The 17,653-nt window shown below is 40.0% G+C and overlaps 1 protein-coding gene across 1 annotated transcript in view; it reads left to right on the forward strand.

Annotated features, from left to right (window-relative positions):
* The window catches only part of OGT (O-linked N-acetylglucosamine (GlcNAc) transferase), a 26,582-nt gene extending 10,187 nt beyond the window's left edge, over positions 1 to 16,395 (forward strand). The window contains 17 exon segments of the mRNA XM_009881754.1: positions 452 to 531; positions 1,948 to 2,143; positions 2,552 to 2,692; positions 2,922 to 3,022; positions 3,220 to 3,373; positions 3,475 to 3,576; positions 3,836 to 4,015; positions 6,049 to 6,207; positions 7,831 to 7,920; positions 9,893 to 10,018; positions 10,566 to 10,736; positions 10,867 to 10,983; positions 11,063 to 11,230; positions 13,329 to 13,481; positions 14,191 to 14,443; positions 14,630 to 14,753; positions 15,339 to 16,395. Coding sequence (XP_009880056.1) covers positions 452 to 531; positions 1,948 to 2,143; positions 2,552 to 2,692; positions 2,922 to 3,022; positions 3,220 to 3,373; positions 3,475 to 3,576; positions 3,836 to 4,015; positions 6,049 to 6,207; positions 7,831 to 7,920; positions 9,893 to 10,018; positions 10,566 to 10,736; positions 10,867 to 10,983; positions 11,063 to 11,230; positions 13,329 to 13,481; positions 14,191 to 14,443; positions 14,630 to 14,753; positions 15,339 to 15,513 — 2,490 coding nt within the window. The 3' untranslated portion in view covers positions 15,514 to 16,395.
* The last annotated feature ends 1,258 nt before the right edge of the window (positions 16,396 to 17,653 follow it).

Genomic DNA, 17,653 nt, shown 5'->3' on the forward strand with positions numbered 1-17,653 from the left:
AAACTGTCTCTGTTTTCATGGGCTGCTAAAGTTTTAAAATGCTGCCTTATTTGCAGTAGATAAAGGGTATGGATTGGTTTTTTAGGGCTTTAGGGTTTTCTCCCCTAAAATTAAAGGTAGCATACCATGGGTGGGCAGGAGTATGATCAGCCTAACATGAAATAAATGTTGAACGCTTTATTCTGCAGTAGTTTCAACTGACTAAGTAAGCAAATGAATACATTTGAAGGTAGTGTATGCTGTCATTTCTACAGATACATAACTTTGATACTTTGTGATTGATTTTTATAACTCAAGTTTTCCTTCCTTACTAGGTTATTGATAAAGTCTTAGATGCTTACAGATTGGGTTTGTCAAATTAAAACAAAAACAAAACCTAAAACCCCCAACTAGGTTTCATAGAGAATGTTCTTTTGTTAATGCTCAAAACTTACTTCGAAAATATTTTCAGGCTGTAACACTTGACCCAAATTTTTTGGATGCTTACATCAATCTGGGAAATGTCCTGAAGGAGGCAAGGATATTTGACAGGTAAGCAGATAAGTATTGTCACTCTGTCAGTGGCCTGTCAGATGCATCAAGATAACAAATTAGGTTCCTGATATAAACCTCTTTGGACAGTATAGCAAAGACTTGTGCTGTCAGCTAAGCAAGCAAATGGCTTTGAAATGCATATAGAGCAGGTTACTGGAATTAAAAAAAAAAAACCACAAACCAAACAAAACAAATCCTGTGGAATGTATTCTTTTATGTTACTTTCCTGTACTTAATAAAATGAGACTTTCTGAAAGCATCAAAAATAGATTTGAAATTAAGTCTGGGGACGGGTGAAGATAAGATGTCTGAGACCTTGAGTTCTTTGTTGTCATGATGTGATTCAGGAAATGATCTACAAGTGTCTCTCTTGTAAAATTTCCCATTTAAAACAAGCTGAAATGCTGAAATTCAGCTAAGCATCTGAATATTCTGTGTTTGTTATGTGTCAGCATTGTGTTATTGAATGCGGTTGCAGTACTTTTGCTGTCTCTGAACTAACATCTTTTGAGACCTAATCTAATACACGTATCTTACTTTTGTTTCTGGAAGAAGATCCAGACTGTGTTGTTTTTATGTAGTTTACCATATTGCATCTGTTAATTGGACTACAATTTCTGGTAGCTGTGGTGTGTGGCTCCAAATTTAATAAAAGCTTGCAGGGAACAAGTTAATTATTCTAACTAGTTCTGTTGCACACAGTGTAAATGATTCAGTGATTTCTGTTTTAACCACAGATTACTGGGCCAAACGGGCACGTTTCCTCCTCATTGTAGACTTTACATAACTTTTTTGAGAATTTTCTTCCTACGTATACTGTTGTGATTTTTCTGGAAATTGGATTTGAATGCGCCAGTCGTATAGTCCTATAGGAGCATATAATTAAAGATGTCACTTTTGAACAAAATGAAGTTTGAAGTATAAGTAAAGCATGATACATGTCTTAGTTCAGTGGAGAGAATAAAGACGTGATAATATGATACTGTTTATATTGAATAATAAACTAGAAAAAAAAGGGGCAAAGGTCTCGTGCTTATCCTAGTAATGAAGAGTGTTTAAAAAAAGTAGACAAAAGCTTTCCTGTTTTCCAGAAGACTTAACATTGATCACTATACAGCATCAGCTGGAAGGAAAACATGAATGTTTTATGAAGTATTTCTTCTAGTCTGCTATCCATTACAGAATGGAGCATAGCTTTAAAATAATGTGAATAATTCATCCCTTGATTGGGCTTTTAATTCAGGTAGCGCTCAGTGTTTTCAGTAACATCTTGCAGGACAGATTTGCGTGTGTTAATAATACATATACCTTGTAGTTTGGGGTTTTTTTTAAAAATGTAGGTCGTTTTTATGACCAAAGTAAATATAATTGCTGCTCTGTAGGTGATTGTTTACCTTCTTTTTCTTGTTCCAGAGCTGTAGCAGCTTATCTACGAGCCTTGAGTTTGAGTCCAAATCATGCGGTTGTGCACGGCAACCTTGCCTGTGTGTATTATGAGCAAGGGCTGATAGATCTGGCAATAGACACGTACAGGAGGGCTATTGAACTTCAACCCCACTTCCCTGATGCCTATTGTAACTTGGCCAACGCCTTGAAGGAGAAAGGCAGTGTAAGGAGTACTTTTTTTCCTTTTAAAAGTTTTTAAAAGTACAGTGAATGTTTATTGTAGATACCAAATGTCACCAGCTTTATTAAGATGGGTTGTTACCCTCAGTCATAAGGAAGAGTAATTCAGGAAATCTCCACCTTGAACCTGTTAAAAGCGATTGTATAATGACTTCTCATAATATTTGTTGCAACTGCACTGTTTACCATATTCGTAGAATGGTTTAGGCTCTTCCACCCCCCTGCCCTGGGAACCTCCCACCAGCCCAGGTTGCTCCAAGCCCCATCCAACCTGGCCTTGAACACCTCCAGGGATGGGACAGCCACAGCTTCTCTGGGCAACCTGTGCCAGGGTTGTTGTAGGCCCCCTTCAGATACTGGAATTATATTAACAGTATGCCTTTTTTTGAAGGTGGTAGAAGCAGAAGAATGCTACAATACAGCTCTTCGACTTTGTCCCACTCACGCAGATTCTCTCAACAATCTAGCAAACATCAAACGGGAACAGGGGAATATTGAGGAAGCTGTCCGTCTTTATCGGAAGGCTCTTGAGGTACAGTTTAACGTGATGAGGGAGAGGTGGGCAGTTGAAGTTGGGAAAGTGTAATATGACATAGGGGTTTTTTTCCTCTTTGGTTGTAAGTGGAGGAATGTCTGCTTAGAGACCTGTGTCATATAAAAAGAGGAGTAAGACATGCACAACGATTTTTTTTTTTTTTTTTTTTTTTTAAAATATTGTCTGCTTGGGGCATTTGAGAGACAGATTCTACTTTTTCTTCCAGGTTTTTCCAGAGTTTGCTGCTGCGCATTCAAATTTAGCAAGTGTTCTGCAACAGCAAGGAAAGTTACAGGAGGCTCTGATGCATTACAAAGAGGCTATTAGGTAAATGGATACTATCTGTAATAGTGCCAGCCTTTCATAACTGGGATGTGCCGTACATTTGTACAGATAGTGACTTACAGTAGTGTATTTTAATTCAGATAGTTGCTTTGCAAAGTAAAAAGTCTGGGTAAGAGCATGGTTCTTCATTGGAAGATAAGCTTTTATTGTTCGTGACTTATATTATCTTTGTTTCTCAGAATCAGCCCTACGTTTGCAGATGCTTATTCTAATATGGGAAATACTTTGAAGGAGATGCAGGACGTTCAAGGAGCTCTACAGTGCTACACCCGTGCCATTCAGATAAACCCAGCCTTTGCTGATGCCCACAGCAACCTGGCCTCTATTCACAAGGTAGCACATGGGAATGATGCGCTCTTAAAACATGGTGGGGCACTATGAGTACTTACTCTGAGTATATTTTTATCTGCTGGCTCATTTCTGTGTCTTTACAGGATTCAGGGAATATACCAGAAGCCATTGCCTCTTACCGCACTGCTCTGAAGCTGAAACCCGATTTCCCAGATGCCTACTGCAACTTGGCCCACTGTTTGCAGGTAAGGAAGATGAGGTTTTGATTGTAATTCGTAAGATTCCTCTGCAGTAAATGCTAAGCTTCATCACCTCAACCAATTGCTAACTTAAATGCAGAGTAGACTTCAGTGTTAAATCAGAAGATTATACTGTCATCAACAGTAGTTTCTGAAGTTCTTGCTTCCATTTTTCGAGGAAGCATTACTCTCAATTTGTAAAATATCTGATACAGATCAAAGGAAGCTGTTGCCCTAATGTTCTTTTAATTTTTCCTTTTTGTAGATTGTCTGTGACTGGACCGACTATGATGAAAGAATGAAGAAGCTGGTTAGCATCGTAGCTGATCAGCTGGAGAAAAACAGGCTGCCTTCAGTCCACCCGCATCACAGCATGCTGTATCCACTTTCTCACAATTTTAGGAAGGCTATTGCTGAGAGACATGGAAATCTGTGTTTGGACAAGGTAGGAGGTTTTATATAGGCCAGTTGTGATTGAAATAGTTTGTGGTTTTGCCTGTTCCTACTGAAAATCGAATGCTCGCGTAGTTACTATTAGCCTTTGTAAGGTTTCTGATCTGTAGAGAGATATGACAGAGTATTACTTAGCTAGTTTTGCAGGAAGGGGTGTTTTCGAAAAGCAGAGTGAATGAATTATTGTTTCCTGACCGTAAAACAGATCCAGCCAGCTGTGTGATGGTATTTCTCGAAATCTGGTCCTTTCCAGCATCTGTAGCACTTGGAACCTGACCTTGCCTTTAGTGAATCCTTGCTGTAATTTCTGAGCTTTGCGTGGGATTGCTTTTGGGATTCCCAAATCCATTCACTTAGTAGCAGTGGCAGCAATGTCACAGGGGCAACGCACCACAGTAGGAAGTACTCAAGGATTTGTTGTGATTCTGTTTTGGAGTCTTGTGTGTACAGTAGAATAGATTACTCCAAAAACATACCATCTCTTGCTGTAATTACTTGATTGTGTACCATTTCTATGAGACTGCGCAGCACCTTAAGCTGCCACGAGTGCAGTTGCAGTCGATGGCAAATTCTTTAACTAAAATTTGATGCAACTTCTTTTTCTCTTCAACCAGAGAGTCACAGCTGTTGGCGCTTGTGAACGTTGACATGGACTCCTTGAGCAGGTTGCCAATTGTATTTGAATGGTTTAGGTTGGAAGGGACCTTGAAGATAATCTTATTCCAAACCCCCTGCCAACCTTCCATTAGACCAGGTTGCTCCAAGGTGGCCTTGCACACCTCCAGGGGTGGGGCTTTCACAACTTCCCTGGGCAATTTGTTTCAGTGCCTCACCACGCTCAGAGTGAAAAATTTCTTGCTAATATCTGATCTAAATTTCTTCCAGTTTGAAGCCGTTACCCCTTGTCCTACCACTTACCTGCCCTTGTAAAAAGTCCCTCCCCAGCTCTCCTGTAGGCCCCTTTTAGGTACTGGAAGGCTGCTATAAGGTCATCCTGGAGCATTCTCTTCTGCAGGCTGAACAACTCTCTCAGCCTGTCCTCACAGCAGAGGTGCTCCAGCCCTCGCAGCATCTTCGTGGCTCTCCTCTGGACCCACTCCAACAGGTCCATGTCCTTCTTAGGTTGAGGGCTCCAGAGCTGGATGGAATATTCCAGGTGTGATTTCACCAGAGTAGAGAGGCAGAATCCCCTACCTTGCCCTGCTGGCCATGTTTCTTTTGATGCAGCCTGGGATGCAGCTGTCCTTCTAGGCTGCGAGCGCACATTGTTGGCTCATGTAGAGCTTCTCACTTACCAACACCGCCAAGTCCTTCTCCTTAGGGCTGCTCTCAATCCATTCTCTGCCCAGCCTGGACTTGTGCTTGGGATTGCCGCAGCCCACATGCAGGACTTTGCACTTAGCCTTGTTGATCTTCATGAGATTGGCACAGGCCCACCTCTCCAACCTGTCCAGGTCCCTGGACATATTGAAAGTACGCTGTCAGCCAGTGGAAGTTTGTGATTAGATAATGTAAGGATCTCAAATTTCAGAAGATAACAGTAAGCTTTCAAACTGGCTCAATAGCCTGATAATCCTGTCAGTGATAGTGACTACAAGCTGATGTCTCAGGAAGATGGTGAGCATAAGAACAGAAAGTGTGCTGTGGTGCTTCACTGGATTACTGTTCTGTTCACAAGTGGCTTGTAGCTTGAGAACTTCCTGGTCATACTGGTGTGGTATTTATTTAATTATCAGGGGTGGAATACTTTAAAAATAAACAGGTAGAAAAGCAGAAATGTCAACTTGCAGTAGTGATGTCTGTCTTTATTAGGCTGAATGTAGGTATGTGACATCTTGTAACACAATTTTGTGGACGTTACACTTGACTGCAATGGAGGTATGAAACAACAGCTGCCCACAGGCCACTTACTTGAATGTGGGATTAGCCTAATTCTGCAAACTCATGGGATTTTTTTTGTCCCTCAGTTTAGCGTTTGGTTTTGGTTCCTGAGTTTATGAACAGTTGTGTATGTTTTCTTGACAGATTAATGTTCTTCACAAGCCACCATATGAGCATCCCAAGGATTTGAAGGCCAGTGAAGGTCGACTTCGTATTGGCTATGTGAGCTCTGATTTTGGAAACCATCCAACCTCGCACCTAATGCAGTCAATCCCTGGCATGCATAACCCAGATAAATTTGAGGTAAAAATATAAATGGCATACTTAAAGCTTTAAACATGGCTGTAAGTGGCACTTTCTTTTTCCTGGTGCAGAGAGGTAAACTAGGGAAGGGCAAATTTTTGTTTCTGGGTGTGTTTTGTTGGTGGTTTTTTTTTTTGTTAGCAGACTTTTTTTTTTTTTTATGGGCTGAAGGGTTCTCCAACCTGGGTCATCCTCCTTTACCAATATGAAGTGTTATTTAGAAGGTAGGATAATTAGATACCTGTTGTTAGAATTACTGTAGGTAGGATTTGTGGCCTGTGGAAAACTTTTTTTCTTTGAGTAGATGCATTTCAGCATCAAGCTACCACTGCCTCGTTACTTCTTATTTACAGATACGCGTCTGGTTTTTTTGATCCCTCTCTGCTGCTGGTATTTTTACATGTATTTTTCTCTGGGATACCTGAATCACAAACATGAACTTCAGATTGGCTTGGCTACTGCTTTTTGAAAAGGAAATGGTAGGCTATGCTTACTCCAGAAGGAGCGTATACAATTTAGCAATGCTAAAGACAGTCACATCTATATTTATTTGGGTATTATGTTCAGGGATTGAGGCTGTAAGTAGAACTTATTCCTAGTTCTGTTGTTTGTCCCATGACTTTAAATTGCCTTGGTTTTGAGCTCCTGTTTTCCAAAACATGGGAATTTGCTTATCTTTATAAAGAGTTGTCAGTCTTTCCTTCTTGCAAAAGTGTGTTTTATTAATCTGTTTTGTTTGTTTTTCTTGCTTTTTCCTGGTCATGAAGTCTTTGTAGTCTGAAATGCTTGTGGCAAAGCTGCATGCTTGAATTGTTACCAGGTGTGACCATGAAGCAGTTTTTTTCATGAATCAATTTGGTGGTCTGAGTACATGGGGGTATGGGGAAAATATACCGTTTAACCTTGAATCAGCTCAAGACAAAGGGAAGTCTTTCTTGTACTGGATTTATAAAGCTCTACAGAGCTTATTTTAAATACTAAATAGAAGTTCTCTTTTATTTTACTAAAACCATGCTTTTCTGCAGATAGAAACAATATGCAGAGAATTTATTATGTTTTATATCAATATGTGCTAGGTTAGCTAAAGATGCGTGGTTACATAACCGGTCAACCTTGAGTTTCTTGGATAGTTTTGCAGTTTCTTAACTGGAGAGAACTAGGCACTTGTTTAAGGAATCTGTTAAAAAGCTTACATGAGGCTTAGCCTGTCTCTTCAACCTGAGTCATAATTTTGATTCTCACTGATTACAGATTCAAAGATGTCTTTGTAAAAGGCATTCTTAGAGAATTTGATGCTTATGCAAATCCGTTTGCTAAAATTACTTTACCTTGCCCTGATGAGAACACATGCAAGATGTAATGCCATACTCTAGCACCAGAACTGGGTAAAACTGGAGCCTGCTGCAAATGTGTGAAATGCCTGATGCCTTCCTCTCCCCCTTTTTTTTTTTAACTGCTTTCTCAAATGGTAAATGTGACACAATAAATAAAATATAATTTGTATGAATTTTGATGTAATTTTGCTTATGTAATTTAAAATTGCAATACCATAGGTTTTATAGGAAAGTTATTTTGTTGGCGAGTTGTTGCAGATACTCGATTTCTTGTTGCCTCATGTTCTAGGTATTCTGTTACGCCCTGAGTCCTGACGATGGTACAAACTTTCGTGTAAAAGTGATGGCTGAAGCAAATCATTTCATTGACTTATCTCAGGTGAGGCTTTTTTGTTGCATTGACCTTTCAGCAAACCTGAATGAAGAGAGAGATTGAGATTTTTAGTTGCAATCATTTCTTGAATTAGACTGATATTAGCCTTGAGAATTTTGCAGTTTGTAGATGCACTGCTGTTATGCCTTACCTGGGATGCAGTGGTTATCGCGTTCCCTCTGCATGATTATTAAAAAGTAATATTAGCAATATTGAATAACTGTTCCATTAGGTCTTTAAATAATGGTCGTACCTAAATATCATGGGTAAGTCAAGATGCCACAACTGCAAATATAATTAAGCTTGCTTTACTCCAGGGAAGTAGGACAGAGGCTTAATGGTTAATGGGGGGATTTTGCCCCTCTATCAAAAGGCTGTCCTGGTAACATTTACAGGTGGTTTGTTTTTTTTGTTTTTAAGTTCTGTGTGCAAACTGATAGGGATTTCAGTAGATACAGAAGTCAAGGAATTATTACACTATCTCAAGATAACTGGCAAAACCCTAAAGCAACATGGGATGATCAGTGTACGTTAATAATAGAACTGGATTGGGATCTGGGCAGTCCCAGATTAGGTGATAGGTAAAACTTGCATGGAGTTTCTAAACTCATCATGTCCAGAACCTGCTCTTACATGTAAAAATACTAAATTGATGTCAGCATGATTGCTCTTAGAGATGGATTTTGCAAAGTTGATCTTTTAAAACTTTCTTTTAGAATAATTTACTTCAGTTATGCTTATGAAAAGCCATTTCGCTCTCCTCCCTCTCCCCACATTTTGCAGCTGTGAATGCTGAAAGCGCTTGGTCATAGTAAAACAGGGCAGCAGTTTTGTATTTGTTGTTGCTTTTAACAGCTATCCAGGAAAAATTCTTGCATTTGCCCGGAGTGATACACTGAGTTTCCTTCTTTAAAATTTTTGAGGCATCAAAATCATATTTAGATTACAGTGCAACTCTTGGATATTTGTACAGGGGTGTCAAAACAAGTAGGAACAGTTTGCTGTGATCTGTTGCATTAGCAGTGTAACTCACTGGAAGTTAAACTAAGATGGGAACTCAGATTGTTGTCCACTTGGAGATATAACTGCCTCTATGCATGTGTTTACCCTGCTATAAAATGTGAAGTAGCTTTCCATTTTTACAAAAATGAAGTACTTTTATGGGGTATAATAATGGTAGAGTGAGTCAGCTTTAGTATTAGCTGCAGAGTAGTGAATTGGCTTACTCTTGATCTTCAGTTTCAAGTAATTTCTCTCTATGACCTCAGTTTGGGAATCTACCACTTGTGCTACATGAGCCTTGATTGTTAATTAGCCTTACGGGAGTGGTGGGGGGGGGGGCTCTTCTCGTTTGTGTAGTTTGGTTTTTGTTTTACTGCTGTTGTACTGGAGACATCTATCAAACTTTTTTTTAAATCTGTTTGTTAGGTAATGACTATTTAATTAAGTCTTGGAGGAATTTAAAACTGTTGAAAATTGTTTACCTTTCAGTATCAGATAGGAAGAGACACACTGTAATTTTGAAGGCTTTGCTGTTCTTGAAAGTCGTTGGTAATACCTTGTGAAGTTCTGCTCTGCTTTGGTTTTGATTTAGCCAAGAACTGAAGCAGTTTCGGTGTTGTGTGAATTTCTGTGGTCCATTTGTGTGACTTGCTGAGCTTGGCAATGCTTGGTATCACTCCTCTGATTTGAATGTGCAGAGGCAATCTCCAAAGTACCACAGTTACAATTTCTATCAGCAACTGCTTCAGCTGTGTTTAGCAAACTTGGGTTTTTCTTGGCTTCAACAGGGTTTGGGTTTTTTTGATTGAGTTGTGGACTTAGACCTCTGTAAAACTAGGAGTGATGAGATTTAAGTCTCGCCTAAATTAAATTACGCAGTGGACATTTATCGATTGGTACACTGATGACTAATCACATTATTAATGAAAGACTGAAAACAAAAATAACTTTTATTTATGTATTATTTATTCTTCAGATACCATGTAATGGAAAAGCAGCAGACCGCATCCATCAGGATGGGATACACATTCTCATTAATATGAATGGTTACACCAAAGGAGCCCGAAATGAATTATTTGCCCTGAGACCAGCACCTATTCAGGTAACTGAGTTAGATGGCTCTGTATCTCCAAAAGAACACTAGGAATAGGAAGAGTTTCTCTTTTTCTTCTAGCAGAGTGGAAAAAGCGTTAAAGGCTCATGTTGATCAGTAAGAGAGAGAGAGTTTTTAGGGCTTAGCATATGTGAGGCAAACAGGTTCATTCTGTTGAAGCAGAGTAGTTTGGTTTGGTTTTTTTAATGGGCTTTATGGGCAGTTGAATGTCCTGAAAGAAATCTTAATTCTGTGAGGTTCCTGTACACCATTGGCTTTCTTGCATTAGTGAGAATAAAGAAAAAGGGTATTTGAAGCAGTTGTGGAAATGAGCTGGATACTTTGGCCTTTTGCTTGAAGGATCAATTTTAGAACATCCTTGAACTGTTCACTGTCTCGGTAGTGAAAGTTTGGGGTTAGTGGCTGCTCTTCAGTTGATAAAGCACAAGAAGGAGCTTGAATCTGTAAGTGGAAAATTTAACTTAAAATGCATTGATTTTTAACTTTATTTTTTCAACGCACCTGGGACTGGAGCCTTGCTTTCTTGTTTTTTTAGGCAATGTGGTTAGGATATCCTGGAACCAGTGGGGCGTTGTTCATGGATTATATCATCACAGATAAAGAAACTTCCCCAGTTGAGGTGGCTGAGCAGTATTCAGAGAAATTAGCTTACATGCCGAACACTTTCTTTATTGGAGACCACGCCAACATGTTCCCCCATCTGAAGGTACGTAGGAAGATAAAGCAAGAATAGCAGGTGCTTTCCATAGCTGCCTTTATAAAATGGCATTTAGTATAGTACTTGGTAAGGGATCTTGAAACTTCTTGAAAACTTACTTGTTTTTTTTTTTTAACAGAAAAAGGCAGTCATTGATTTCAAGTCCAATGGTCACATTTATGATAACAGAATTGTTTTGAATGGCATTGACTTGAAGGCTTTCCTTGACAGCCTCCCCGATGTCAAGATTGTTAAGGTGAGAGCTACTCTTCCGCATGTTCAGTCGTAGGGACTGAAGCTAGTGCTTTATCTGATGCTTACGTGATTTATCTTAGATGAAGTGTCCTGACAGCTGTGACAATGCAGATGGTAATGCTGCCCTCAGTATGCCAGTCATTCCAATGAACACAATTGCAGAAGCTGTGATTGAGATGATTAATCGTGGGCAAATTCAGATAACTATCAATGGATTCAACATCAGTAATGGATTAGCAACTACTCAGGTGAGGCACTTCAAATTGCTGTTCTCTTGGGTTTTATGTTATATCTGTATGTTTTAATGTAACAAGGGAGAAGAATCTCCAAGCAAATGTCTGTCTTCTGTCATGTTGATTTGTTTAGTTCTCGTACTGTAGGAGAGTCGCAAATGTGCTATAAGCTACTGATGTGCTGGAAGATGATCTTTCCCCACAAAGATAGAGGGGTTGTATCAAGAGGTATCTAAAATCCAAAGAAATTAAATCTTGTTGCATAAAGTAGACACATGGTTGTTCAGAATTTGAAGGCTTTGCTTCTTGCCTGCAGCCTACAGAGCACTTGTGAGCTGTTACCCAATTTCAGCTGTGTTTTTCCTTTACAAAAAAATTGCTGGGTAATGCAGGCAGAGTTTCTCCACTGTATCTCAATGGTGTTTATTCATCTTTTTACGTCTTTCTGAACCTATGTACTATACCATGGTGCTTAACAGTTCATGGGATTTTAGTGGTAGTGACAGTTACCGTTTTTTTTAATACTTCTTCCATTGTAGAACAGTTCTTCCTTTTTGAAAATACCATGATTTGTCATTGGCATAACTCTTGACTTGTGAATTTTATTTAGTTTGCAGTCCTTCAGGACTCTCTTTTATGTCATTGTGTGAGACCTTTTGTTATCACTGCTTTATCCATAATCTTAGGCCTTGGTTTCTGTTTGTGAGTTCTTTTGTGCACAGCTGAGACTTCCCGTTAAGTTGGTGATAGGTTTTGTCTTAGTTTGCGTAGTAAGCTTACTAGCATTTTTTTCTGAAATTGTTGTCTCATGAGAGTTATAGAGAATTCTTGTCTTAGCACTCCACCACCAAGATGAAATAACCGAATCTCTGTCTGTGCACTTTCAAAACAGGATTTCACTTTTTTCACACTAATATAACCCTTCTTTGTGCTTGTTATAATTTGATATCAGCTACTTTGGGGCATAAGTCGACGAGAACTGTGCATTGTGTTTTTGAGGTCTCAGTGACCTGGATAAGTAGCACTTTTACCAACTTTTGTTGAAGCAAATTATCTTGTGCATCTTCTAATGAAGTCAGTGACAGAGAGTCATTGTCATTCATGTCAGGTTTGTCAGCAGTATGCTTACTTTGGCTGGCTGCACTGCCCCAAGCTAAATTTTAAATATATACGTATGTAAAATATATATATAAAGAAAAAGGCTCTAAGTATCTGTTTTGCCCTATCTGTACTGGTGTTTTTATCTGTCTTTGATTCTACCATTGCCTGTCATTATTAAAAAATAAAAAATAAAAAAAAAACCAACCAAAAAAAACCATTAGAAGTCATACTTCCGTTTCACTAATCCTCAAGACTCTTGCATGGTGTTCTGATTATCCCAACTTCATCCTCTGCTGTTTTTTATTAGCATATTCCTGTTCTTTGTGAAGGTTGTGAGATCCGTTCTTTTTTGGAAGTCCATTAATAACTCTTCTAGTCTGATTCTCAGCATTTCCCATTATTTCCTTGTCATCTAGCTCCTTATAGTCTTCCAGTTACCTATTAGTCTGTGTCTTCAGTTTTGACTCTGTTCTGTGCCTGATGTCTTTTATCTTAAAAAAAAACAAACCAAACAAACCCCAAAACAAAAAAACCCACCCAAAACACGGACCAAACCCAACAAAAAAACCCCAAACAAACCAAAAAAACCCTTTGCTTTCTAAATACTGTTTTATTCTGCGTTGAAGTCTTAATTTAATTTTTGATCTCAAGGAAATGAAATGACCTTGAGGATGGGAGGAGTCCATGTGTAATGCCTCCTTTTATGATGATTCTTTCCAATTATTTCAGTTACTTGGAATTTCAGGGAGATATAGCAAGGGCATGAAATCGCCTGGTATTTTGTGCCTTGGTGGTTGCAACACTGTGGCATCCACAAGCATGTATGCATACCGGTTAAATTCTTGTCATGGGTAAGTAAACAATTTTGTTTTCATATAATAAAACCAAAGGTAGGCTTACAGTAACTTACGATGCTAACAAATGTGACAGTGTGTCTTGGGACAGTTTCACAGGGCATAGCTTGTTTCCTGCAATGGCAGCGTTCCAATAGCTGTCTCTCTTTTTTCTTTAGATTAACAACAAAGCAGCAACTGGCGAAGAAGTTCCACGAACTATAATTGTTACTACCCGTTCTCAGTATGGCTTACCAGAGGATGCTGTTGTGTACTGCAATTTCAATCAGCTGTACAAGATTGATCCTTCCACTTTACAGATGTGGGCTAATGTGAGTATCTGATATGAAGCCTGAGGTCAGACTTTGGGAACGTAGGTGTTCTGTTCAAGTTAGCAGAGTCTTCATGCAAGTTAAAATTGTAACTGTTCTGTGGAAAACATTGGCCCTGACCTGTTTGAATCCTTACAGTGCTTATGTTGCAGGACTTAGTGTTAATAGAATATAGTTTTTTAGATTGATTTCAAATCACATGTGTGCTTCTAGTCAGTGAAAAACTATCTTGGACACACTTAAGCCAGTGTGCTGATACTCCATTGTGAAGTAAGTTTGGTCTTCCCTCATCTGCGCAATTAAGTCATACCTGGCCTTGGCGGATTGGTAGATATGAGCACTGAGTGTCTGTATCAAGGTCCAGTTTATAGTGTATTGCTGAGAGTTACTTGAGGGGTATTTTTTTTTTTTTAATATTGTGTAGCAGGGGCCTATAAATAACTGAGATCATAAATTTCAAGACTTACTCTCTAAGCTCTATGAACTGTTGCTCAGAGTTGTTGTCTCTTTCGGTTGGATGAAAATGCAATCCTCGTTATCCCACTTGAAACGGTGATGTGGTTTTTTTTTCCTGCTCTGTATCTCAGACGATTAAAACTATTGAGTGATTGTGCCTTTTGCTTCATTTTGGTATGTGGTAATTTCTTGTTTGGAAAAGGAGATGTTTCTGACGGAACTTTCTGTATTTGCTTCTTGATTTTTGTTACAGATCCTAAAAAGAGTTCCAAACAGCGTGCTGTGGCTGCTACGTTTCCCAGCTGTGGGAGAACCCAACATTCAGCAATACGCACAAAATTTGGGTCTTTCCCAAAACCGAATCATCTTTTCTCCTGTTGCCCCCAAAGAGGAACATGTGAGGAGAGGGCAACTGGCTGATGTTTGTCTAGACACTCCGCTTTGCAATGGGCACACAACTGGCATGGATGTACTCTGGGCTGGGACGCCAATGGTCACTATGCCAGGTAACGGATTTGGGAACCTACATAGAACAGATGGATTTGAATATTACTCATTTTTAATAACAAATAGAAAGCTCCACAAACTTTGTTGCCTCTTGTAGAGGCCGAAGGAAAGTAACTCATACTCTGCAATATGTTACGTTATAAGCTTATTCCTGCTATCAGTTTTTTTTTTTTCTTTTTTTCTAGGCGAGACTCTTGCATCACGAGTTGCTGCCTCCCAGCTGACTTGCCTGGGTTGTCTTGAGCTCATTGCAAAAAGTAGACAGGAGTATGAGGATATTGCCGTGAAACTGGGAACTGACCTGGAATAGTAAGCAAACTTGTACTGTGTAATGCGGTAACATCAGGAGTGTGAAGTGTTGTATTTGGGCACAGTGCTGAGACTTAGTGGTAGTTTTAATCAGGTATTTTAATATTTAAAATAGCTAGGCAATCCTCCTCTAAAGCTTTCTTGGCTTGCGGTTAACTCAACTTCTGCTTTTACAGTAAACTTAACAGCGCTCCGAATGGAGTAACAGTGCTACCTGTTCTGAAGAAATTGCTCGTGTGCAGGCTCTTACCAAGTACAATATAGTTCTTTTTAAAGAGTTCTTTTTTAAATTGAAGATCAAGGAGTTTGTCACTTACTGCAAGTTAAAATTGTGCTGTAAAAAGTTACCACAGTACAGATAATGCAGCAAGTTGATGCGTTCAAGTCGCAGCTCTTCTGAGTGGTCGTGTCAGAAATGATGAGGGGCTGAAACAGCAATATGAATTTCGTGGAAGCGAGAGAGCAGATATTTTTGGAACAGTTGTACTGGCAGTTCTGGCTTAGCGGAAAATAGTAGATTTCAAAAGCAAACAGTATTATGAAGTGCTTGGAACCCCTCATGACTGCTTTAACTCTTTTTATAGCCTGAAAAAAAATACATGGCAAGGTCTGGAAGCAGAGAATATCCAGTCCTTTGTTCAACACGAAACAGTACACAATGGACCTGGAGCGGCTTTATCTTCAGATGTGGGATCACTATGCTGCTGGCAACAAACCAGACCACATGATTAAACCAGTAGAGGCCAGTGAGTCTGCGTGAAGCAAGACTGGCTGCATGCCCACTTAGAACTCTCCAGCAACTGAGCCTCTCCAACACTTCTGCAGAGATGATGAGCTAAAAACTGTGCATTTCTACTTAATCTGCCTGGTACTCTGTGGCTGAAGTAATACGTGATGGTGATTAAAGCACAGCCAGACTTATTTCTTGCATGATAGGGACAGACTCTATAGAGCCTGGGATCCTTTTATTCCATGAGGAATTAGAATGGGATTGAGCCATGTACACATGAGCCGGTGTGTAGGAGTGACATGGTGGTTGCTGGGGGAAGTTTGAACTACCTACCAATGATGATTTCATGGATTGATTTAATCTTCCTACGAGTATCTCTCCTTTTATGTGGATTGGGAAGCATTTTAACATTTGATTTTTGGGTACTCTTGTTGGTATATTTGTGGTTCTCCCATGACAAGATTTCCAGCTAATGAGTGTTGCTCCCTGCATTAATTTCTAAACCGTGTGGACTGAAAGGGCGTATTTGCTGGTGTAGTCTTTTTTTATAGGTTTTATAAACCACTTAAGCCTATATCAGCATTTTAATGTTTGACCTCTGTTTTGGAGCTCTCTGTAATGTGTTGGTTTAGATAAGGACTTTGGTTGGTTTTTTTGGTTTTTTTTGGTTTGTTTGTTTTTAAGCTTCTCCAGTAACTCAGCTAATTGGCTTCATGATGGCAGCTCCTCTTCTGTTGAAAAACCAAATTTGATTTGAAATTAATCCTCCCCACAAATGTTTTGAGGTAAACACAAACTGGTGCCAAATACAGACCTTTCAGGAATGATTGTGAATTATGTATAGAGGCGCAGTCCTAGGTACTGTAGCAAAGACTTTAAACAAAAAAAAAATAAAGCTTTGGTTTGCCAGTTTGACTGATATGACCAGCGTTGCGCGTTTTCTGCTGCCCTTCTTGGGCTGGTGTCAGAAAAGTAGTCTGAACTGCTGTTCTTTTCTGTAATTTTGTTTTAAGTAACGCTATGTGTTTCAGCAGAGAGAATCCCAGGTGAGTGTACATCTTGTACATGCCCCCCCCAATCACTTAGCCAAGCTGTAATTTTCTATGCCGTTTGGCATTTTGCTGATAATACAGATTCGTATCCACTGCAGGAAGACCCCATGCCTTTTGTTGCCACACCGCAATGCCGTCAGCACAGAAAGGGAGGCCAGCAGTGTGATGGAGAATTTAAATGTGTTGGGTGCCTAGTTTGCAAATCTGAGGTGTAATGTGAAATTGTTTCAGATCTAGTGCCTTGCTTCCTTTCTCAATATCCTATAAAATTCTAACCAAATGAAAAAATGTATAAATTACTTTTCAACAGTGATGTAAAAAGAACTTTAGGAAGATAAAAAAAAAAACATCATCATGCTATTAAAGTTGAGCTATGTGGACTATGGGAAGCTTCTGGACCAAACATTGAATTGAAAATCACTATGATTAGCTCTTGCGCACCTGAGAGCAGTCTGTCCAGGCTGCGGATGTACCCACTGTGCGGATACATCTGATGCAGGCAAACGGGAGCCAGGCAGCCTTGCCTCCAGTGCCAGCTCCTGAAATCCAGAAGGAGAGGATGTGGGATGGAGAAAGGGGGTTGTTTGCAGGCAGGAATCGGGGAGTGGGGGAGGGAGCACGGTTGGTATAAGGCAGGTCAAGCTCGGGTTCCGAAGCAGAGCTAGGCTGAAGAACGAGCAGAGAGGAGATGGTGGGTCCCGGGCTGGCGGAGGGGACAGCGACCAGTGACATCAGACGAGACAGAAGTGCTGCAGAGCGCCAGCCCAAAACTTAACCCGGCTCAAGGTCTGAGGTTCGGCCTCCGTACCGAGTTGCGGTGCAGAGACCGCTGTAATGGAGTGCCGACTATCTCGGACCCCTTCCGGTGCCGTTCTACGTGACGGAACCCGAGAAGCGTTCACCTGGCTTTTAAAAACAAAGTAGTAAATGAAGAGACAAATATTCCCTTGTTAAGAGAACAGTAATAAACCTGAATCCCTGTAGACCGGCTTGGTTAGACATCTTAAACTGTTCGCCTCCGTCTACGCCGGCTTTCATTTCGCCTCTTGTGCGCAGGCGCAACGCGGGCGCTGACCCGGAAGTGCTACGGCGGGGCGCGGGCGGTTCCAAGCCGAATG

This window comes from Charadrius vociferus, unplaced genomic scaffold (genome assembly GCF_000708025.1).
Source record: "Charadrius vociferus isolate BGI_N301 unplaced genomic scaffold, ASM70802v2 scaffold472, whole genome shotgun sequence".
In the NCBI taxonomy this organism is placed as follows: Eukaryota; Metazoa; Chordata; class Aves; order Charadriiformes; family Charadriidae; genus Charadrius; species Charadrius vociferus.